We start from the raw sequence: 24991 nt of genomic DNA, 5'->3' as shown, positions 1-24991 counted from the left end.
ATTTTACATAAAGTGTTCCTGATTCCTTATACACTGAAGTGATTTATATGTTTTTTTCCTCACAACAGTGCATCTTTTTGCTTATACTCTGGTACAACCTGTAGTCTGGGAAATACAGTAGCGCTAAATGTACTCCTTGTGGGATGTGTATGGTATGGTGAAGAGGTGTGTGTCATGATTACCTGCCCGGGAAGAACCAGGGGAGAGCCGTCGTAGCCTGTGCCGCCCAAAGGAAACCAGCTCCTTGGACATGGCCTTCCTCATACCCACAGGGCTCTTAGTCAAGGTGTGTGTCCGCCCTCGAATTAAATGTCTTCCACTCACCATCACTGCTGGTGGGCCCACTCTTCTCTCTGACGCAGAGCCACTGTGGTCCACAGGAAAGTGAAACAGATCACAGCAAATAGCTTTAAATACCTTTGGTTTACGAAAAGTTACCATAAGGCATTACATGATTAGAATGATCTATTTTAAAGTAGCAATGTTAAAAATTTTCATACTTTGTAGTGATTTTGAAAAACTAATTAACAATACAGTAACATACCACTTTGGGAAAAAAGCAAGATTGATTGATAACTAAATACTTTTGATATTAACATTTTAGTATTCTACAAATTAATATAGTTTTGTGTTAGTTAGGCATATGCAGTCATTAGGTATTTTATCATAGTTTCGAATGTGACTTAAATCAGAACTGAGGAATGGAATTACCCTCAACCTAAAACATTGAGGTAAATTTTATGTATAAAATGTAGTATGAGAGAGAGCGCAAGAGAGAGAGATTAGTTTGCAAGGCTCATTTTGAAGAAATAAGTCATACTTTGCTGCCACCTACTGATCATCTAATAGTGAAGAAATAGGTCTAGAAGAAAATAACAAATAATTTCCCAAGATTATATTCCTTTTTCTCACCTGCTAGCAGACCTCCTGATGATCTTCATTCTGCTGTGTAGCTTGAATCCACCAGGGGATGAGGAGGGCTGGATAGGAAAATCTGTTGATGAGGAGGGGCGAACACCAAGCCCTCCCTTTACTCCTCTACAGCTTTTTTCTGAAGTCCAGTTGAAGGCAGAGCCATTACTGGCCAATGTGGACCCTTGTGCCACTGCCGCAGAGACACTCTGCCCTGCCTTCCATCTGTAGCGGCTACTAACAGAGATGGTGGTAGAGGAGGAGCATGCTATTGCCTTTCGTGTTTTAGGGATATTAGCTTGCTTAAGCTTCATGGCAGCTTTTCCCTTCTCCAAAGCTCTATGAGCAAGAGCCAGGCCTTTGGGTGACAGTGGTTTCCCAGTCAGTTTGACTTGGCCTCCAGCAGAAGAGGAAACCCAGGTGTACTTTGAAGTCTTAGGGGCTCCTGTGACTATACTAAGCCTTCGCGGCAACTTCTTGCTGGGGGTTCTCCTGTTGATGATGGTTGTGGCTGGGCCTCCAATGGCAGCATTTGAGACCAATGTTGGGGCAACAATGCTCCCTGGAGATCGAGGGATGGATCTGGTCTGTCTAGGTGCCAGTGTTCCTGTATCCTGGGTCTTCACCCAAGTGAATTTAGATTTTTTCAGAAGACATGCAGTCCCTTGTGCTAGACTGGGCTGAGACATGGAGCTAACATGTTGTGGTTGCAACGGACTTGGCAGTGCAGAAACAGATGGGTTGGAATTACCATCTATGATGTTAGCAGACATTGCCATTGTAATTGCCTGTTTAGTTTCAAAGATGTTTTTCTCTGGCAAATGTGGCTTGATCTGTAACTGACTGATTCTCTGTGTCCTGGTGAAGGAATTGGTCTTTACTGAAGAGGGAAGATTTGAAGAACCACTGTCTTTCTTTCCTGATGGGACTTTATGCATCCCATCAGCCCTCTGCTGAAAATCTCTGATCTTTCTGTAGGAGTCATCTTGTGGCACACCAGCACCTGTCAACACTGAATCTCTATTTCTGTCCTCAAGTGAAGATTCATTAATTTTTCTAACTGTTTTTCTAAGAACATCTGTTGATGGCTTGTCCTTTGAAATCATTCCAATCTGCCCCTCTTTCCCTCCAACAGCAATTTCTGATGATAAAGTGTCAGTTTCAGTCCAGCCTGAGTCTCCTCTGGCAGGGCTTTTGGTATTCTGGCTGAGTAGTGAAGCACCATGAATTGTGTAAGTTGTCTTTACTGAAGTAGATAAGGGGTCAGAAGATGAGGTAGAGGCTAAGGGCTGTCTTGCAGAGGGCTGGGGGACCCTGTTACTGAGAGAGTAGGTTTTCTTCCATTTTCTGTGTTGCTGAGAGGCATAAGATCCTCCTCTGGAGCTTTGTGGACAAACAAAGGAGGTGCTCTGCCCCCTACCTCTGGCTGGAGGTGATCTTGCTGGACGCCACTGGTCCACACTAACAGAAGGGTTGTTACCATGGACACTCTTGTGGTTATTGATGAGATCTGGAAATTCCAAATGGGGGATTCACTTACACATTAGCTTGAAAATCGAACAACAAAACATCGACCATGTCACACCATCTTATTTTGTTTCAATTACCAGTTGTGTCGTTATGAGGACGAAAAAATGAACATAATAAAGCAGTGTAACTATGAATCTGAATAACTGATGCAACCGAACGCTAACGATGGTCACTGCTAACTGTTAGTTAGCTCCCCTGATGGTCAAAGACGTTTTGCTCCACATGACAGCTGGATACTTAAAATAGACATGGCTTAACACAGTAGTTTGTAAGCTACTGGCCGCAAATCTGGCGTCATCGAAGGTATACAACGATAACTTACTCTGAAGAAGTTCAATTTGCCTTTTGAGTGCTTCTTTCTCTTCCATGTTTACGTCGAAAACTATTCGTTATCCAACAGCGACAGAGACGCTCTTGGATGACGTAGTTTTAAACGTCCAATCACAAGGCAAATTTGGCCAAACCACTCGTTGTAAATGAGAGCGTGTGTGTGTGTGTGTGTGTGTGTGTGTGTGTGTGTGTGTGTGTGTTGGGGGGGTGAAGGAAACTGAAAAAGATCCAGCGTCTTATTCGCAAAAGGAGTCATGCAGCGTGGGAGGCTAAATGTCTAAAGAGAATAAGAGAGGCAGAAGTAATCAAGGTTAGATTCTAAGAAGAGAATGAATCATGAGGAAGAAGGTAAGAAATGTTACGTGAGACAAGCTGCTAAGGAGTTCAAGTCAGTCAGCAAGCACGCTGAGTTTTGCTTTTGTAAGGATCAGTTGAAGTTTTTGGCCTTTTGGCAATGGTAATTAACTGTACTGCTAGAAGGGAAATAAAATCCGAGAGAATTGATATAATAGTTGATGGAGCAAGGAGGTGTCTGGGTGTTGTGGGAGTCTCTGGAGAAGGTGTGCAGCAGCCGTTGAGAGACTTAGCACCTCAGAAACCTCAGAAATTATAGCAGAGTGGGAAATGCGAAGTTTCATTCACATTTCGCCGCATGGGAGTGACGAGGAAGGACCGGATTAAGAACGAGTATATTAGAGGGACAGCTCAGGTTGGATGGTTTGGTGACAAAGCAAGAGAGGTAAGATTGAGATGGCTTGGACATATGTGGAGGATAGATGATGGGTATACTGGGCGAAGGATGCTGAATATGGAGCTGCCAGAGAAGAGGAAAAGAGGAAGGCCAAAGAGGATGTTTATGGATGTGGTGAGAGAGGATGCAGGTGACTGGTTGTGACGGAGGAAGATGCAGAGGACAGGGGAAGATGGAAACGGATGATCCGCTGTGGCGACCCCTAACGGGAGCAGCCGAAAGTAGTAGTAGTAGTAGTAGTAGTAGTAGATATCAGAGTGGGAAATGGGTGGGAAGAATTTATTTCGTCAGTGGAGAGTTTAGTTTAAATTCAGTAGATGGCGGTAATGCAACATTCGGATAAAGCCAAGAAGAAGAAGAAGGAGAAGAAGAAGAAGACGAAGAAGAAGACGACGACGACGACGACAAATTGAAAAGGAGAAGAAGAAGAAAAAGAAGCCCTCGGCCAAAAGTAATTTGTCACTGGGCTTGTTGTCGCAGGGTTTGTAATGCATTTAAACTTGTACATTTTTATGTCATACTGCATCGTTAACGTACAGAGTCGCTTGTATCGTGTAAAGACATATTCATCAATGTCTTTTTAATTGGTAGGAGTCTTAAAGCTAAAAGTGCTCTCGCTAATGACGAGACGTTTATGGCTTCTTTATGAAACGAAAGGGGAAGTGAAACGTTGAAAAGCAGGTAGCCAACTTGGAGACGAACGTAACAGAAAAAGCATAGCCTCCGCTCAGATTACGTAGCTTGTTAAACATTTCCTGGTCTTTTGTCAGAAAGTAAGCATGACGTTATTTGAAATGTCTTGAACTAGTTTTCTTTTTTTTAATTGTCTACTAACTGACGTAATTTGGTAGGTAAAACTGCTTCAAGTGCCGATTGTGTTGCCGTTGTAACTACGTAACATGCTAGCTTAAACATTTTCTCCGTTTTGTTTAACTTTTGTATTGCTTTGAAGATCGTATGTTAGTGTTGAGGTATGTATCATGGATTTGTCTTACATCTAACTGGGCCTGTGTGTGTATGTTTGGGATTTTGGGAAGTGCTTCACCTGGATTGTGAATATTCATAATCTGTGTCTAGATGTTGATATAAGTATTATTTTTGCCGCGCTAAATGTACTATGCCTGTGTAATTTTTATAAAACGTCCTGCCGTCATTTCTTTTCTCTCAGCAGCATGGCGTTGCAAGAGAACCTGTATTTCATCATAACGAAGAAATCTGACTTCCATGGCAGTTTCAGACCAGGCCGTTTATGCTATATCCCCCAGTTGAGATATGCATCCATATTAAGAAGAACTGCATGTCCCTCAAAATTGCCTGTCATATGCATTGGCTCATCTTTGGATGATAACATTGAGGTTCATGACATAGAGGAAGTGAGTGAACATGAGGCTAATCTGCTGCAGGCTTTGGATGAGGACTCTGAGAGGCTGAAATGGTTTGAAGAGAAGGTGACTCTAAGAGAAGCTCTAGAGCTTATTGTGAATACCCCAGTTACAGTTACTAACAAACAAGGAAATGAGAAGCTGAGAGGGATCATCCGCTATATTGGGAAGCTGTCAGAGATCTTTCGTCCTATACCAGGAGTGTTCTTTGGGATTGAATTGCAGGTAGACAATTTAAATATGTGTGGTCATTGAATGATACAGATAATGGTTATTCATGATAACCCCCAGGGGTTATCAAGTGTCCCCTACTGTCCACCACTGATAGTGGCACAATCTGGGTTTAAGTGACTTGTCTCCAGGAGTTCTCATCTGTCGTTCACTTCTTCCTCCCAGTTTTTCTCAGCTGGTCCAGGAACTAAAACCAGTAACTTCTCAATGACATACATGCCTTGGTACTCTAAATGTAAAATGATATTCTTTTTGTGATTTACAGTAATCTGTTGATTTTCATACATCGAGATCTTGAACTGGGGATATGAGAGTGACTGAGATTTCTATGCTTCTTTGCCTCCAGGGACCAGACAAAGGAAAGGGACAAACTGACGGGACATATGCCCGTAAAAGTTTATTCTCCTGTAAGAAAAATTGTGGCATTTTTGTCCCGTTCACTAGAGTCAGGCCCACAGTACCTAGTTCCTTGTCACCCTCAGTTCTTCAGCCTACTCCACAGACTCAAACAGATCATCTGGCTTTAGGGGATAGAATGAGCTTTTCTGATTATGATAGTGTCAGCCAAAGAATGGGGATGGATCTGGCAGAGAAGGTGGGACATCAGTATCGCCGCAGCTCCACAGTGAGTAATGAATGACCTGATGTGGTGTCTTGAAGTTGTTTGGTTTTATCAGTGTTGAACTGTAACAGTCCCGTTTCTCAGTGGGGATCCTTCAAGTCACCATGGAATATAATCAAGTGTTTTCATTACTCATCTACAATAAAAAGCTAGTGGTTTGCAATACAGTTAAATGTTTTGTTGTTTCCTCATGCCCACAGGACACAGATAAAGACGGGAGGAAAGGAGGGGAGATTGAAGTTCCCCTGAGCATTGGTTTTAAGGAGGAAGAGCAAAATGCAGGTTTGAAAAATTTTACGAGTGAGACTATTTACTGTGTGTATCAGACTTAACTAAAAGTTATCTCTTTAAACTCAATTTAGGGCCATATTGCAAGGAAATTGATAGCCCCTTGACTGACACTCATCACATGGATCTGAGTGTGAACTCTCTTGTGGAGGTGACCTTGGCTACAGGCAATGCTTATGGAATTATCCGCTGGATTGGCAAGGTGCCTGGTCGAGAAGAAACCATGGCTGGACTGGAGTTGGTAATCTCTACTCTAGACTCAATCATTGGCCCCTGTCTAAGCCAATACCTTCATTTTTTTTTATTTAAAATTTTTTATGTAGTTTTTCCCTACATTCATACTAAAAGCATCATGAGCAACAAAAGCAGTCAGCAGTCATTCATTTTCAATGAGCGCTGTCAACGAGGAGCAGCTGAGGCTGTGGCAGCAGTGAGCAGTGCCCAGAGAGACTGTTTGAATTTGAGCTGTGTTTAACGTAATGCAAATTAGCAATGACACCCTGAAGCAGCAGCCTGTGTAGAAGGGGATTTCTTCCCATTTTAATATCTCTACAACAAACTTGATAGTCTATTGGGCACAAATATATTTGATGTCCTCCAGTCCTTCACTCCCTTCGCTGATGACTGCTAGAGCATTGGCAGCAAGCAGCTAGCTTCCAGAGTGATTGCGGGCACTCATGACACTTTTGATGTGAATACAGTGTAAGAGAAAAACTGAATCCTTTGGGTCCGTGGTGGGTTTTCCTATGCACCTTATCTCCAGTACAAATAAGACTGTCTCTGTGTGATGTGAGGTGATATTTCAAATAAGTTCTAAGAATTTTCAAATGATTGTTACAGAGGCCTTTCTTTTGAAAACTACATGGTCTATTTCTTCACATTAGTCTTTAATGTCATTTATCTCTGCAGGAGGATAACAAAGGTGTAAGTGATGGCACCTTTAAAAATGAGCGTTTCTTCATCTGTCCCTCTGGTAAAGCACTTTTCCTCAAGTTGTTGTCCTGCCGTCCTGACTCACGTTTTCAGACTACATCAGCCAAACACTTTGGTAAGACTCCAAAAAATTCCAGGCAGGGATATGACTGATCAATTTGCTTTTGGCACATGTGCCATCATTTATAATAATAATAATAATAATTAATAACTTTATTTATATAGCACTTTTCTTAACAATGTTGCAAAGTGCTTCACAAAATAAATAAAAACCAGACAAGGCAAAAGTGAGAATAAGGCCAAAGGACACGAGCAGAGGAGGTAAAAACAATAAATGAATAAGACTAAATGTACTACTACTACTTTCGGCTGCTCCCGTTAGGGGTCGCCACAGCGGATCATCCGTTTCCATTTCTTCCTGTCTTCTGCGTCTTCCTCTGTCACACCAGCCACCTGCATGTCTTCCCTCACCACATCCATAAACCTCCTCTTTGGCCTTCCTCTTCTCCTCTTCCCTGGCAGCTCCATATTCAGCATCCTTCTCCCAATATACTCAGCATCTCTCCTCCACACGTGTCCAAGCCATCTCAATCTTGCCTCTCTTGCTTTGTCTCCAAACCGTCTAACCTGAGCGGTCCCTCTAATATAATCGTTCCTAATCCTGTCCTTCTTCGTTACTCCCAGTGAAAATCTTAGCATCTTCAACTCTGCCACCTCCAGCTCCGCCTCCTGTCTTTTCGTCAGTGCCACTGTCTCCAAACCATATAACATAGCTGGTCTCACAACCATCTTGAAAACTTTCCCTTTAACTCTTGCTGGTACCCTTCTGTCGCAAATCACTCCTGACACACTTCTCCACCCACTCCACCCTGCCTGCACTCTCTTTTTCACCTCTCTACTGCACTCCCCGTTACTTTGGACAGTTGACCCCAAGTATTTAAACTCAAATGCCTTTGTCACCTCCACTCCTTGCATCCTGACCATTCCACTGTCCTCTGTCTCATTCACGCATAGGTATTCCGTCTTGCTCCTACTGACTTTCATTCCTCTTCTCTCCAGTGCATACCTCCACCTCTCCAGGCTCTCCTCAACCTGCACCCTACTCTCGCTACAGATCACAATGTCATCCGCGAACATCATCGTCCATGGAGACTCCTGCCTGATCTTGTCCGTCAACCTGTCCATCACCATTGCAAACAAGAAAGGGCTCAGAGCTGATCCTTGATGTAATCTGACCTCCACCTTGAACCCATCTGTCATTCCAACCGCACACCTCACCATTGTCACACTTCCCTCATACGTATCCTGCACCACTCCTACATACTTCTCTGCAACTCCTGACTTCCTCATACAATACCACACCTCCTCTCTCGGCACTCTGTCATAAGCTTTCTCTAAATCTACAAAGACACAATGCAACTCTTTCTGGCCTTCTCTATACTTCTCAATCAACATTCTCAAAGCAAACAGCGCATCTGTGGTGCTCTTTCGTGGCATGAAACCATACTGCTGCTCGCTGATCATCACCTCTCCTCTTAACCTAGCTTCTATTACTCTTTCCCAAATCTTCATGCTGTGGCTGATCAACTTTATACCGCTGTAGTTGCTACAGTTCTGCACATCGCCCTTGTTCTTGAAAATCGGTACCAGTATGCTTCTTCTCCACTCCTCAGGCATCCTCTCACTTTCCAGGATTGTGTTAAACAATCTAGTTAAAAACTCCGCTGCCATCTCTCCTAAACATCTCCATGCCTCCACAGGTATGTCATCAGGACCAACTGCCTTTCCACTCTTCATCCTCTTCATAGCTGCCCTCACTTCCTCCTTGTTAATCCACTGAACTTCCTGATTCACTATCCCTACATCATCCAACCTTCTCTCTCTCTCATTTTCTTCATTCATCAGCCCCTCAAAGTATTCCTTCCACCTTCTTAGCACACTCTCCTCACTTGTCAGCACATTTCCATCTCTATCCTTGATCGCCCTAACTTGCTGCACATCCTTTGCAGCTTGGTCCCTCTGTCTAGCCAATCGGGACAAGTCCTTTTCTCCTTCCTTAGTGTCTAACCTGTCATACAACTCACCATACGCCTTTTCCTTTGCCTTTGCCACCTCTCTCTTTGCTTTACGCTGCATCTCCTTGTACTCCTGTCTACTTTCTTCATCTCTCTTACTATCCCACTTCTTCTTTGCCAACCTTTTCCTCTGTATAATTTGCTGTACTTCCTCATTCCACCACCAAGTCTCCTTGTCTTCCTTCCTCTTTCCTGATGACACACCAAGTACCTTCAAAGCTGTCTCTCTCACTATTTCTGCAGTGGTTGTCCAGCCATCTGGCAACTCTTCACTACCACCCAGTGCCTGTCTTAACTCCTGCCTGAACTCCACACAACAGTCTTCCTTCTTCAACTTCCACCATTTGATCTTCGGTTGTGTCTTCACTCGCTTCCTCTTTTTGGTCTCCAAAGTCATCCTACAGACCACCATCCGATGCTGCCTAGCTACGTTCTCCCCTGTCACCACCTTGCAGTCTCCAACCCCTTTTAGATGGCGCCTTCTACATAAGATATAGTCCACCTGTGTGTACTTTCCTCCACTCTTGTACGTCACCCTGTGTTCCTCCCTCTTCTTGAAATATGTATTTACCACAGCCATTTCCATCCTTTTCACAAAATCGACCACCATCTGTCCTTCTACATTTCTCTTCTTGACTCCATACCTTCCCATCACCTCTGTTCCCTTCACCAACATGTCCATTGAAGTCCGCTCCAATCACCACTCTCTCCTCCTTGGGTACCTTCTCCACCATGTCGTCCAACTCACTCCAGAATTCTTCTTTTTCATCCATCTCACACCCAACTTGCGGGGCATATGCGCTGATAACATTCAGCAGTAAACCTTCAATTTCCAGCTTCATACTCATCACTCTGTCTGACACTCTCTTCACCTCCAGCACGCTCTTGACATACTCTTCCTTCAGAATTACCCCTACCCCATTTCTCCTCCCATTCACACCATGGTAGAAGAGTTTGAACCCACCTCCGATACTCCTGACCTTACTCCCCTTCCACCTGGTCTCTTGCACACACAGTATGCCTACCTTTCCTCTTTCCATCATGTCAGCCAGCTCTCTCCCTTTACCAGTCATAGTGCCAACATTCAAAGTTCCAACTCTCACCTCCACATGCCTACCCTTCCTCCTCTCTAGCTGCCTCTGGACATGCTTTCCCCCTCTCCTTCTCCTTCGCCCAACAGTAGCATAGTTTCCACCGACACCCTGCTGGTTAACAGTACCGGTGGCGGTCGTTGGTAACCCGGGCCTCAACCGATCCGGTACATACAACTTATTTAAGATCCGCATATTTCATTTGGCAAAGATTTTACGCCGGATGCCCTTCCTGACACAACCCTCCCCATTTGTCCGGGCTTGGGACCAGCACTAAGGATGCACTGGCTAGTGCATCCTCAGTGGCTGGGTTAAATGAATAAGACTAAATAAAAAGGAATAAAAATAAAAACAGTATGAATAAAAACAAATATCAAACATTTCCAAGAACTTTCACAAAGAAGTTTTTAAGAAGAGATTTAAAACAAGCTAGAGACTTGGTGTGTTTGGGTTCAGTAGGAGAGTTCCATAGTGTGGGGGCTCTTAACAGCAAAAGCCCAATCACCCTTTGTGACAAACCGTGACCTGGGAATAACCAGCAGGGCTTCATCTCAGAATCGTCGTCGTGTTTATTGGCCATGTAGGTTTGCACTACATGGAATTTGACTCAAGTGTCGTGGCTCTCAGTGTACTTAACATGAAATTACAACACAACAATTTTCAGATATATACATAAGGATTGACTATAAACAGGCGAAGTAAGAGACAATAAAATGCAGTGGTGCAGAGAATATATCAGAGATGTTGAAATACATGTTAGCAGGATACTTGCATACATGCCTGAGGTAGATGGACATGACAGCATACCAGTATATGTACAATGTACAGTACAGTATAGTATATACAAAATGGTTGGATTTATTTGATAGTGTAAAGCGTTCATTTGAATGACAGCCCATGGAAAAAAAACACTTTTTATATCTGGTTGTTTTGGGGTACAGTGCTCTGTAGCGTCTACCAGAAGGGAGGAGTTGGAAAAGGTTGTGACCAGGGTGTGGTGGGTCTGCAGTGATGCTGCCTTGCCTGTTTCCTGAGTCTGGAGGTGTATAAGTCCTGAATGAAGGGCAGATTGGCACCAATGATTTTCTCTGCAGAATTAACTGTCTGTTGTATCAGAATCAGAATACTTTATTCATCCCCGAGGGGAAATTGGGTAGTCTGTCCTTGTCCTGTTTGGTGGCCGATCCAAACCAGACAGTGATGGATGTGCAGAGGACAGACTGGATTATTGCAGTGTCGAACTTAATCAGCAATTCCTGAGGCAGGTTGAAATTTGAGCTAGCGGAGAAAGAACATCCTCTGCTGGGCCTTTTTGATTATTGTGTCTATGTTGGATGCCCACCTTAGGTCCTGGGAGATTGTAGAACCCAGAAATCTGTAGGTTTTCACTGTAGATACTGTGCTGTTGAGTATGGTGGGGGGGGGGGTCAGTGTTGGGGGTGCTCCTCCTGAAGTCCGCTGTCATCTCCACTGTTTTGAATGTGTTCAGCTCCAGGTTATGGCCACACCAGAGGGCCAGCTGATCAACTGCCCATCTATAGTGCAGACTTGTCACCATCCCGGATGAGACCAATGATGGTTGTGTCATCCAGGAGTTTAACAGACGGGTCACCTGAGATGCAGTCATTTGTGTAGAGAGAGAAAAGTAGAGGGGAGAGCACACATACCTGGGGGGCACCAGTGCTGATTGCCTGGGTGCTGGATGTGATTTTTTTTTTCTTTTCCCCCAGTCTCACCAGCTGCCTCTTGTCTTTCAAGAAATTTTTAATCCACTGGCAGATGAGGGGCTGGCAGAGTGAGCCGAGTGAGTTTGGAGTGGAGGATAGCAGGGATAATGATGTTGAAAGTTGAGCTGAAGTTCACAAACAGGACCCTTGCGCATGTCCTTGGGGAGTCGAGGTGTTGGAAGATGTAGTGCAACCCCATGTTGACTGTGTCATCCACTGACCTGTTTGCTTGGTAGGCAAACTGCAGAGGATCAAGCAGGGGGTTTGTGATTTCCTTCAAATGGGCCAATATGAGTATGTAGAAGGACTTCATGACCACAGACGTTAGGGCAATTGGCCTGTAGTCATTTAATCCTGTGATACGGGGTTTCTTGGGGACCATGATGATAGTGGAGCTCTTGAAGCAAGAGGAGACGTGTGAAAATGGGGGCCAGCTGGTCAGCACAGACTTTCATACAGGAAGGTGACACACCATCTGGGTCCGATGCCTTCCTGATCCTCTGTCTCTGGAAGAGCTGGCACATGTCCTCAACACAGATCCTGAGTGTGGGTGAGGGTTCAGTGGAGAGGGGGGAGTGGCTGGCAGGGATTGCAGTTGGTTGTGTGTGAGGGTGAGGAGAGGGTGATGGGTGCGAACGTTTGCTTTTCAAACCTGCAGTAAAACCCATTTAGATCATCAGCCAGTTGATGGTCAAGTCAAATTTTATTTGTATAGCCCAATATCACAAATTACAAATTTGTCTCAGGGGGCTTTACATCAGCACAACATCCTGTCCTTAGACCCTTGCATCGGATAAGGAACAACTCCCTAAAAAGTAATCCTTTAACAGGGAGAAAAAAATGGGGAAGAAACCTCAGGGAGAGGAACAGAGGGAGGAATCTCTCTCCCAAGATGGACAACAAGCAGTAGATGTTGTGTTTACACAATTTACAGAATACAATATTGAAAGAGGATAACAGAATTATAATGGAATTATAAAATATATGAAGAATATGATGAGGAGGATGCCAAGCAGTGTGCTGGTGGTGATGGTTTCCTGCAGTGTGGGGGGATGGTCTCCTGTAGTTGATAATGTCTTTAAAATCTCTCCAGACTGATGCTAGGTCTTTGGCAGAAAACCTGTTTTTAAACTTTTCAGAGTAGCACCTTTTTGCCACTCTGATCTCCTTTTTATGAGTGTATTTCTTGCTTTGTTGTACTGGATCCTATCTCCACTCCTGTAGGCTTCCTTCTTGGCCTGATGAATCTGCCTGAGATTCTGCAGATCTTAATGGTTGAGAGGGCACATGCCAGGTCAATAAATCAGAGATGTATTTAGGGGCAAGACCGTTTAAGGCCTTAAAAATTAGCAGTAAAATTTTTAAATCAATTAAGCTGTTTTCACACTGGCCAAAAAACCTGCGAAAAACCCACTAATGTCCACCTTTGGTCAATGTAAAAAGGTGGATGTTAGCGGGCTTTTTTGGCCAGTGTGAAAGGGGTATTAGAAATCTAACAGGGAGCCAGTGTAGGGAGGCAAGCACAGGGGTGATGCGGTTATGCCTCTTTGTCCTGGTAATGAGTTAAGCAGCAGCATTTTGCACCAAGTGGAGACAGTGGAGGGAGCTTTGGCTGATACCTAAGTAAAGTGTGTTGCAAAAATCAAGCTGTGAATTGATAAAAGCATGTACAATTTTTTGTCGATCAACAATTGATAACAATGACCTAATTTTAGAGATTATCTTGAGCTGGCGAAAACATGACTGAACAAAATTTTTGACTTTAATTCTGGCTTGGTGTGGAGAGGGAGTATCCATTCATAGGACAGAGGGTTGTGGGCATTCTGCTTCCCTTTGCCACATCCTATCTCTGTGAGATGGGCTTTTCTGCTGTTGCATCACTTAAAAAAAAGTACAGCTCTTAAGCTCAACATTGAGCATGACTTGAGAGTACCTCCGTGAAGTTGGCACCCCATGTAATCAGAACATGAATAGAAATATTATCATTTGTTTGTGCTGATTTATGCCGCAAAAACTATGTTTGTGCTGTAATGGTTTTTGAGATATTAAGCAGGCACGTAGCCAGGTAGGTGGTTTTCGTGTCTGAAACCCCCCCCCCCCAAAACCCCACGGCCCGTCTGAAATGGCACCAATAATTATTTAGTTATCGTTTTGATTATTTGTCACCACCCCTCTAACCTACTCATACACTGCATATATCGTGACTGACAGGTGTTAAACCTGTCAGTTAATTTGTTTCCAAACATGATGTATCTTATTGGTCTGTTTCGTAAAACAAATAAAATCACACGCTTTTGATTGACTCAGGGGTCTGACGAGTCAGCTAAGCAACCTGCCACTGGTTATGCTAGCTAAATGGTCGATCTATAGTTTGCTTTTCAAAAGCAATGGAGCCGCCGAAAGCTACCTGTAAATCAGGCAAGAGCAGTGAAGTTAATATTCGTAAAATCAGTGATTTTTTTTTTTGTTTCAACGTGTCCCGACTCAAAAAAAAAAAAGAACATTACAGGTGATCTGGTCACTAACGTTACCGATTTTCCGGAGCAAGTGTTAGCAGACCCACTGCCCTCCTCGGAAACGGAGCCAGAGTTAGCAGACCCGCCGTCCTCTACCTCGGAAACGTTTTCACACGACTTTGTGGATTATATTGGTGGGAAAATATCAGACGAACAGAGAAGAGAAATATACTCACTGGACTGGACGGCCAATATCGGACAAACATTCCCTACAAAACTAGGAGGTAAACTACGTTTCCAACGTCATTGGATTGACCAGTTTAGCTGGCTAATATACTCAACAAGGTCCGACGGTTGTTTTTGTAAGCACTGTGTTGCGTTTGCAGTCGAGCATGTGGGCAAGGGAGGGCACAGAAAAGCTGGCAAGCTAATTAATGTCCACTTCTCAGACTGGAAACATGCTTTAGAGACGTTCAAAGACCATGCACAAAAGGCATATCACAAGGATGCATGTTTGAAAGCGGACAATTTCCAAATGGTTCTCAACAGTAAAATGGATGCAATTTCACTGAGGCTAGATTCTGAGAGAAAAAAGCGAGTCCAAGAAAACAGAGAAAAACTCAAAAGCATCATTGCAACGTTGATTTTTTGCGGTCGCCAAGAACTCGCCCTGAGAGGTGATATTGATTCAGGACCAGTGACATTGAATGAGCCAACTCACAATGACGGAAATTTCAGGGCTTTACTCAGGTTTAGGGCTACATCTGGCGACACAGTACTGTTACAACACTTGAGTAAATGTGCAGCAAACGCTAGCTACTGCAGTCCTGATGTACAAAATGAAATAATCAGCATAATTGGAGATGTGATAACAAACAAACTGGTGCAGAAAGTAAACTCCGCGCGGTGTTTCGCTGTGTTGGCAGATGAAATGAAAGATGTTTCAGGGCGGGAGCAGCTTTCTGTCTGTGTCAGATACGTGAACCAGCATGACAGCCAATATAGCATCAGGGAGGATTTTTTGTCCTTTGTTGATATCGAGAAGTTAACCGGGGAGGCAATCACCAATTCAATCGAAAGTCAGTTGACAAATGCAGGCGTTGATTTACAGTTTTTATGTGGCCAGGGATACGACGGCGCATCTGCCATGAGTGTCCGTTTAAATGGTGCCCAAGCTAAAATCAAAGAAGCACAAGCAAGCAGTTTATGTACACTGTGCCAGCCACAGTTTGAATTTGGTCCTAAACAAGTGCTGCACTGTACAAATGGTGCGAAATTGCTTTGGAATTGTCTCGGAAATCTGCACTTTTTTCCGTGATTCGGCTTTGCGGTCTGCCAGTCTGCGACACGAGACGGAGCGTCTTTTACCCAACTGCAAGAAAACGCGACTGACGAAGTTGTGTGAAACGAGATGGGTCGAACGCCACGACGCAATATTTACATTCAACGAGCTTTTAGACCCTGTGCGATCCAGCCTGCAGAAAATCAGTGAAACCTTCACAGGAGACACATCTGTCAAAGCCACTCAGCTCTTTAATTCAATTGACAATGCAGAATTCATGCTGTCCATGAATGTGAGTGAGAAGATGCTTGCAAAAACCTACCACCTGTCCACCTTCATTCAGAAGGAAAATTGTGACTTGGTGAGTTGCGTTTCAGCTGCTGATGCTGTTATTAAGCAGGTAGATGAGATGAGGGCTAACTCTGAGATGGAGTTCAGGCAGATTTTCCAAAAGACCTCTTCCCAAGCAGCCAAGTATGGGGTTGAATTTCGACCACGAAGAGGCATGGACTGCAATGAGGATCCATTGAAGGCCTGTGAAAATCACTACCGGCAAAAGCTTTTCATAGTCATGCTTGACTTTTATTCATCACAGATGAAGGAACGCTTCAGCAAACACAGAAATGTGATCGCCAACCTCTGCTCCTTACTGCCATCTAAGGTCAGCATGCTGAACGACAGCTCAGCTCAAGCGCTCTCCAATCTGTATCCTGATGAAGTGTCACCGCATCTGGAAGTTGTAAAGTCAGAAATTGACACCTGGTGGGATAAATGGAAAGATGCAACGTATGTTCCACAAAATGCCATTGAGGCATTAAATGCCTGTAACAGTGAGTTGTTTCCAAGCATCTTCAAGCTTCTCCGCGTTTTGACCACGCTTCCTGTCACCAGTGCCCATGTCGAGAGAAGTTTTTCCCGTCTGGGGAGGATCAAGGACAAAATGCGCAGTACAATGACGGAAAGACGGCTTAATGGACTGACATTGCTCTCGGAGCACAGAGACATTGTGGTGATGCCGGAAGAGGTACTGGACATCTTTTGCAGACAAAAAAGACGACTGGACCTGCTTTTATAAGGTAAGACCCACTTTTATTTATTAATGCATTGATTATTATCTATGGGCCATTAATACGTTGACATTTACCGTACGGTTGGGTATTAGGCTATAGTATACAGTGTGGGAATTTTATTTACCGGTAGCTTTCGGCAGTGTTGCCCGACCCCCCCCCCCCCAAAAAATATGTTTCTGGCTATGGGCCTGATATTAAGCATTATATTTTATAGGCAGTGACGTCCCTCTGCACCCCATTATCGTCCAAATCATTCAAAACTGGTCTCGTTCATTTGTGCTTGGATTGTGCCCGTTTGTGCTGTTAAAAGAAACTTTTGTGCTCTAATGCTTTTTCAGATATTAAGCATTGTATTCATAGGCAGTGACTTCACTCTGCACCCCATTATTGTCCAAATCATTCAAAACTGGTCTTGCTCATTTGTGATCCGTTTGTGCCGTCAAAAGAAACATTTGTACTCTTTTAGTATTTTAGACATAAAACATTTGCCAAAGGGGTGACGTCATCCTGGACCCCATTATCGTCCAAATTCTTATAAGAATTAATGAAAATTTGCAAAATAACAGGGCTAACAGTGGAAAATACTTCCTTGAGCAGCTTAGTGAGGATGTTGTCTTAAGATGCAGGGGGAGGAGTTCATATGGGAGACTGCACTCTAACACTGAAATTGTAATTGGTTGAAACTGGGTAAAAGAGACATAATTAACATAGGGAATGGAAAGAATGCAAGGGTCAGACTGGATTTGGGAGCTGCTATTCTCAACCTTATTTACAAAATGAGCGAACATTTTTTTGGGTTGCTCAACATCAGGCTCAGAAAAAGAAGTGTAGGGACCATTAACAACAGAATCAATTACCCTAAAGAGAACTTTAAGATTGTCGTTATTTCTAGATATCAATTCAGAGAAGTAAGCTGATCTCGGATCCTTAATGGCTTTCTGCATTGTTTTTAAGGGTGTCGTGCTATTTCGGACTTGTTGACCTTCCATTGTCATTCAGATTTTCTATAGTCTTTTAAGGGCTCGTGTGTGATTGTTCAGCCGGGTGCGCTTATTTGATTTTTGTTTCCTAGTTTTAGACTGCAATTTGGTCCAAGGATGGATAGGCACTGATCATTGAATGAATTTAACAGTGCATCTGGATTGAGAGGGGATATAGTGGAATTAATGGATGATGAATTAAAAGCATCACAGAATTTACCTGCAGAACCAGGATTAAGAATGTGGGGGCGTGTTTTAGGATAAAGACTATAAATAGTGGAACTTTAAAAACAACAGCTATATGGTCAGTTACAAGCATATCCACCAGATTAAGACACTTGAGAGAAACCAGATGAGAGTACAAGGTCTAAGATGTGGCCTTTGGAATGTGTGGCCCCTTTAACAGATTGAATAAGATTAAGCTATAAGATCTAAAAAATGTGAAGTACGGGAATGGGAAAGACAACATACATGAATATTAAAATCACCAAGAATAAGCACCCTGTCATATTTATTTATGACAATAGATAGAAGGTCAGCAAACTCAGAAATAAAACTAACTGAATTAGGGGGCCTGTTAGTTAAAATGCAGAGTAAAGAGGGAGGGCCAGTGTTTAAGAAACTTCAAACCTCAAAGGACATAAATTACCAAAACAGGATGGCATTTAAGAGCTAACTTCTAAAAAAACAGCTAGGCCACCCCCTCTTCCAGAGGGCCTGGGAATATGAAAATATACAAAATCAGGATGCCTAGCCTCTGTCAGGGAAACCGGGCCCCTGGGGACAGCTATGTCTCAGTAATCATAAAGAAAGTCTAGTTTATTAGAAACAACAAAATCATTAATGAAAAACAACTTATTACCAAGACATCTCACATTCAAAAGGCCAAAATTGTTTGGTGTCAAAGCAGAGTGAAAAGAAACAGGAATACAGCAAATGGAACATAAATTGCAGGTATTTGCTCCAAATATTAGGCTGTTGTTGTTTCTGCCGTTAGATATGTCGTTTGGACAAGAGGCCCGGGGCCTAATTATAGTCTGTATGGGGAAAACTCTCGGTGAGAGGGTTAAATGACCGAATGTCTATGCATCTGTGTCTTTTCTAAATTAACATGTGTATGTTTTTGCCCCCTGTTTGTGTGTTTGCGTGTTGTTTTATCAGAATGGGGGAGAGAACACAGTGCAAAGAAGCTGGAAAGTGTTGCTCCTATCAGCTCAGAGCAAGTTAAGCAGGTTCTAATAGGACGAATGAAGGGAATCCAAGGCCACTGTAACTCCTGCTATATGGATGCTGCCCTCTTCAGGTTAGGAACGTACCTGTAGTATCAAGATGATGTCCAATATTAACTTAAAATGTGATTTGTTGTTGAAACTCTGTTTTGCCCTTCCATTTTTGCAGTTTGTTTTCTTGCACTTCTGTTCTGGACTCCCTCCTGTTTAAATCGACAGAGTCTCGAGATGCCCCAATTCAGAACACATTGCTCCATGATATTGTGAACCCTCTCCGCAGGTGCGTGCCTCCATTAGTTACGAGGTTTTTGGGGGTTTTTTTTAGGGTTGCATTTGTAAATTGTGTGTGTGTGTGTGTGTGTGTGTGTGTGTGTGTGTGTGTGTGTGTGTGTGTGTGTGTGTGCGCATGCATTGTGATTCAATATGTAGTAAGGGCTTTGTGGAAGGAAGGCACATTATGAAGCTTCGGCAGCAGCTCCAGGAACATGGCTATAGCAACTCCTTCACCACTGATGAAAAAGGTGTGTTTTTGACAAAGTGGCAGCTGCAATGTAACAAGGTTTTGGCTGGATTACAGTTTGTAACCGCATGTGACTGTTGTCTTTCAGATCCAGAGGAGTTCCTCACTGTCATCATGCACCACATTCTCACTTTGGACCCTCTCCTCAAATTGTACTTTGACATCTATACCAGTCTCTGGTTGCCTAAATGCCAGCTCTCTGCATTCAATCTGTGATTTTACTAATTTTGTAAAACAAATAAATCAAAGTCTAATAGAGCATGTTGGTAATTTGGACATTTTAGCTAAGTGACATGACAGGTCTCATTACAAATCTTAATTAGGATTATTAATGGATGTTTTCCATCACATAACAAAATTGTGTTGATTTTGGAAACTTGCTTTATTGTAAAAACTCAATTATTGCTTCTAAGGTGTTCAGCTGTGCATCTAATACCCACACCCCTTCAGATCAGCAGGTGGTAAAGTACAGGAGAGCTTTTACTACCAGATCTTCCTGGATCAAAACCACAGTCTAATTCTTCCGACTGTCCAGCAGTTAATAGAGCACTCATTCCACAATGCAGGACTCAAACTGGCTGAGGTGGGAGAACCCAGCTTGCTGTTTGACTGTACATACCGTAATGTTTATAAATGTCCGGATCAATTCACATTCAGCTCTTACCTCTATTTATAGAAACTGAACGGAAATGATTAAGCATGAAACAATTGCTCTATAAAAACTGGCACTTTCCACTTACATTGTTGGTTTAGTGAGCTGAGATAAAGTTAATTCATCAATACCAAAAATGCCTAGTGACTGGCGATATAGTGTTGATTTTCCTGCAGATGGTGCTGTTAGTCAATTTTATATGCAAATCATTTGCCTTGTGGAATGGCAATTTTGTTGTTCTTTACTTCATGTAGTTTATGTTGTTCAGTTTTGAATCAATTCTATTTTCAGGTGCCATCATGCCTCATCCTCCAAATGCCTCGCTTTGGGAAGAAATTCAAGATGTTTGAGAAGATTGTTCCCTCTCTAGAGCTTGACATTACTGACCTCCTTTCAGAAGGTATTGCAAAGACGCACAGAAACATGCCCTGCATATTGTATTTGCCTTGGTCTATGTGCATATGTGTGTGTGTGTGTGTGTGTGTATATATATATATATATATATATATACACGTGTGTGTGTGTGTCTTTCAGGTCCTCAACAGTGTATGCTGTGTGGACAGCTGGCCACTGAAGAGTGTATGGACTGTTTTAAAGAACCTGTTTTTGGCCAGACAGGATTCAAACTGTTCTGCAAAACCTGTTCTTCTCAGGTTGGGCATGGATTTTACAATACATACACAAAAGTAATTTACTAAGTCTACTGATTACTTCAAGGATTGTCCAGGAACAGCTATTTATCCAGTTTCCCCTTGGGATGAATAAAGTATTTCTGATTCTGATTTAGTGACAACATCATTCCTCCTTCATCAGGTGCACTGTCATCCCCAGCGTCGGTCTCATCAAACCACTGCCCTGGAGATTCCTCAGGGTTTTCAGGGACACGCTGTATCTCATGTCCTGGCGAGAGACAAATTGGAGCTGTTTGCTGTGCTCTGCATTGAAACAAGCCACTATGTCTCTTTTCTCAAGCACGGGCCAAACAACCAAGACTGGATCTTCTTTGACAGCATGGCCGACAGGCAAGGTCAGTAATTTGCCTGTGTATGCTGTTATGTCATATGGATATGGCAGTGATAGTCCTTCTTTTTTTTCTAGTTGTCTCACACCAGTTTTTTTTTTTCCTTAGGGGAGAAAGACGGCTTTAACATCCCTCAAGTGCAGGCCTGCCCCGAGGTGGGTGTGTACCTTGAAATGTCCCCTGTTGAGCTAGCCAATCAGGTGCCTCGTGACATGAAAGGCGTGGCCAAGCGTCTCTTCTGTGATGCCTACATGTATCTATACCAAAGCACTAGTATGTGCCTCTATCGCTGATGATATTATTACAGTGGAAAGACCATTGCATACTAATTGCTAAGTTTACCTGGGAACAAATACAATATCTATCCATTATCCTTGTACCCCATATGTCTAACATCCTGTTATTGTATTTATGGTTAAAGTAAAAGCAAATTTCACATACATTTATTCTGAATTTTTGGTCCAGACTTTTCTGCTGTTTGAATTTTGCCAATGACATTGCAAAGTTTCTTTGTATTTGTACTTGTATTTAAAATTATAGCTGTTTCATGGAAGTTTCCTACATTGTATATAGAGGGGTATCTCGTGGCAACTGACACGTTAATTGCTCATACATTTTCAGGTGTAATCTGACAAGAGAAAAAAAATATCACTGGCACATTGATAATAGATAAACAGTACTTTGCACTATAATCTAAAAAAATGCACTTTTGTTTTCTTTCAATGCTTCAGTGTTTTCCCTTCATTAGATAAATTTATTTTATTTGAGATACTTTATTGATGATATTGTAGGGAAATTGCGCTCTGCTATTTAAATAAATTGATAAGATAAAATAGATTTATTTTATGGTAGTCATGCCATTTTTATCTCAGAGAAAAATGGTTTGTCATGCCAAAATGGACACATATGCATAATGGAGATGGGTGAAGTCTTGTAAGAGTGTGACAGTTTTTGTTTAGTGACATGCTGAAATGTTTTCGCTACTAAAATTTACATTAAATTTTCTTAATCAGATCACCAATGCACCTTAATGTCTGCTGACAAGTTTGGGTTTGGGGTAGTGCCTGAATTGGGAGCTGTAGATGTTCCAGTTACTGTAGAATTCCTTTGTCTCAGGGAAAGTGTGGTCATGATATGAAATCGTCTTAATTTTTGGGTGTGTTTTGTGGTTGAAATCTGTAGTTCGCTTTAATTCATACCTTTTTCATTCTTTCGTAATTATGAAATTTTACATATTCCTGGGGAAATTGCACTAAAATAATTATGCTTTAGCGTGAATGTTATCATGTGCTAAATCTGTGACCTGTTCTATTTTCGGATCTATGGTTTCTGATGAAATTCTACCACATTTTGATTCACAGACTGAGTAAAATAAATGACTGATGTGATTTGTCACTTGAACGAGCACAAGTGAGGGAAACAGTCACTACAAAATAATTTGAGTATTTTTTTATTGTCTTTTGAAACAGACACTGTGGATATAGTGGATAAAGTCACATTACTCTAATTTGGTTTAGTTCCTTTTGAAAAAGATCCACTTTATTGGCTAATTTTACATATTGTAAGTGTACATAGACATTGAAATGTTTGTTTCCCTTTATCTCAAATTGCCACACAAATGCATTGTTTCAAAGATGAGAGTGGGCAGGATTATCGTTTGAGAGAACAGGTTGTTTGTTGCTCAAGGGCACTTCGGCAGCGATGGTATAGCTAGTAGATGTAGAAGTCAGGTGCCAGCCCTTGGGGGGTTTTTGAGTTGATAGTTTTCTTCTTTTCATACATTACTTGGTCATTGACCATAAAGCCCATAGATGTAGACATCAGATGAAATAGACGAACCTGCTGATGCAAAATTCCAGCCTCCAGCTGTGGGTTTGGCTGGCGTTCTACCATAAGACTTTTCTGCCACCGAAGCTGACATAGATTCATATTGGTGGTATATCATAATGATATTAAATTGATGCAAAGTTTAAGAATGTAAATTCTTGTGGAAAAATGTTTTCTGAAAATAAAGATTTTCTACTTTAATTGGTGGTTGTTTGCCTTATAATGTTTACACATCCTTTTATTAACAACCACATCACAGGGAGTAATCTAAAGCAGGCTTTGTAGATTAGCTAGCACTTTCCACAACACTGAATGTAAACCTTAGTCCAGAGGGATCTGATCTGTTTCCACACAAGCAAACACTACTGTGTTACACTCAGACATGAAATGGTAAGGCGTCCGGGTGGCGTGGTGTTCTATTCCGTTGCCTACCAAGACGGGGATTGGCTGTTTGAATTCCCGTGTTACCTTACCTCCAGTTTGGTTGGGCGTCCCTATAGACACAATTGGCTGTGTCTGTGGGGTGGGGTTGGGTGGGGTGGAGGGGGAACCGGATGTGGGTATGTGTCCCTGTCGCTGCTCTAGCGCCTCCTCTGGTCGGTTGGGGCACCTGCTCAGGGGGAGGGGGAACTGGGGGGAATAGTGTGATCCTCCCACGCACTACATGCCCCTGGTGAAACACCTCACTGTCAGGTGAAAAGAAGCAGCTGACGACTCCACATGTATCGGAGGAGGCATGTGGGAGTCTGCAGCCCTCCCCGGATCGGCAAAGGGGGCGGAGCAGTGACCGGGATGGCTTGGAAGAGTGGGGTAATTGGCAAGATATAATTAGGGAGGAAAAGGGGGGAAAATACAAAAACAAAAAAAGTGAAATGTTATAGAAAGCAGATGAGCTGGAGAGGAAACAAGGGGGGGAAGGAAAGACAAAGTAATGTACACCAATAAATGGACCTGAACAAGAGGACGGCTTATGCGACCAAAAGTATTGCCCAAATTGATAGTGATATGAAACAGCAAGGCATTTCACGTATTTAGCTGTTAAAAATGTGAATACAGTAGTCCTCATGCATAAAAGATCAGTGCAAGTGTGGTTGGTCTGCAGGATAGGAGAAAGTCATGTTGGTTTAACGGCACTGGAACAGAGCTCACTGGCTGTTATGGGTCTACAGGTGAAATGTGGGTGTATGTCATTGTATTTGTGTGGGTCCTCTGCCTTCAAGGTCCACCAAGCCAACTGCATAGTCATCCCTTGTATGTGAATGAGTAACATGATTTGAATGCTTTTACACCCCTAAGTTTCTTTCAACAGAAGGTTTTATTAAGCACTCAAGTTCCCTTTTCCACAAACAAGCCCAGTAATGGCATTAACACAATAGAGAGAGACGGCAGCGTGGAGAACATTGTGACGGTAAAAGCAATTAAATTTTATTGGCTGTTGATGGAAACGAGTTGTAACCATGAGAGACTTGCAGTCAAACAATGGAAGAGACATAACAATCATACAATCTGTGTAATGTTAAAGATTAGCTGAACTATCTGTCATGGCACACTGGCATACTATAGTAGACGGGTCTGGGATTTCCTAACAATCATTCAAATCAGTGGAGAAAAAAAAAAGAGGATTACTCAGTTATATTATTTGGAGGGGTGGAGGTGTCATCACTCAGAAAAACTTTCAAAATAAAATGGTTTTGCTATTTTAAACAAAGCAGCGGCAACATTAGTCGTGTAAAAATAAGACCCACATCCTTTAACACAGCCGCTAGTTACCTCATGAGTATGCTTGTCACATTCCAAAAACGTACTGTGAGATTAATAACCCTGACTTTTTTATTCGGATTTCCCTTAAATCACTACAAAATATGAGCCTTTTCTGCTTTGAAGTGTGTTTCTGGTTCATGTCAACCTTAACTTTATTAATAGGAAATCACAATTTACAATTTACATGATGTGAATAAACCCCCAAGGACTCCCATGTTGAAGTGTCAAGACTCATGGAAACCTCTCTCTCTCTCTCTCTCTCTCTCTCTCTCTCTCGCTCGCTCGCTCGCTCGCTCGCTCGCTCGCTCGCTCGCTCGCTCG

At 42.6% G+C, this 24991-nt stretch overlaps 2 protein-coding genes across 7 annotated transcripts in view; one reads left to right on the top strand and one right to left on the bottom strand.

Annotated features, from left to right (window-relative positions):
* The window catches only part of zc3h3 (zinc finger CCCH-type containing 3), a 74098-nt gene extending 71270 nt beyond the window's left edge, over positions 1-2828 (bottom strand). Inside the window, exons 1-3 of the mRNA XM_056275579.1 lie at positions 2765-2828; positions 913-2422; positions 183-367 (exon numbers count right to left, since the gene is read on the bottom strand). Coding sequence (XP_056131554.1) covers positions 183-367; positions 913-2422; positions 2765-2810 — 1741 coding nt within the window. The 5' untranslated portion in view covers positions 2811-2828. The remainder of the gene's footprint in view (positions 1-182; positions 368-912; positions 2423-2764) is intronic.
* A 1067-nt stretch (positions 2829-3895) lies between these two features.
* On the top strand, positions 3896-23090 carry cyldl (cylindromatosis (turban tumor syndrome), like). Of its 6 annotated transcripts, none has more exons than XM_056275580.1 (15): positions 3896-4004; positions 4695-5130; positions 5483-5761; positions 5959-6040; positions 6121-6287; positions 6956-7094; positions 18822-18963; positions 19059-19169; positions 19319-19410; positions 19498-19561; positions 19860-19992; positions 20353-20461; positions 20596-20714; positions 20875-21088; positions 21191-23090. In XM_056275580.1, exons 2-15 carry the CDS (start codon positions 4696-4698, stop codon positions 21373-21375), a joined length of 2271 nt encoding a protein of 756 aa, XP_056131555.1. In that variant the 5' UTR covers positions 3896-4004; position 4695; the 3' UTR covers positions 21376-23090. The 6 variants fall into 6 exon arrangements, with proteins under 6 accessions (XP_056131555.1, XP_056131560.1, XP_056131556.1 ...); XM_056275585.1 differs by having other exon boundaries at positions 3923-3974; positions 4692-5130; XM_056275581.1 differs by having other exon boundaries at positions 3953-4004; positions 4692-5130.
* Positions 23091-24991: the final 1901 nt, after the last annotated feature.

The sequence above is a fragment of the Lampris incognitus genome, chromosome 3 (genome assembly GCF_029633865.1).
Source record: "Lampris incognitus isolate fLamInc1 chromosome 3, fLamInc1.hap2, whole genome shotgun sequence".
NCBI classification, from domain to species: domain Eukaryota; kingdom Metazoa; phylum Chordata; class Actinopteri; order Lampriformes; family Lampridae; genus Lampris; species Lampris incognitus.
Note: the sequence above shows the minus strand (reverse complement) of the source record. Positions and strands in the feature narration are given on the sequence as shown.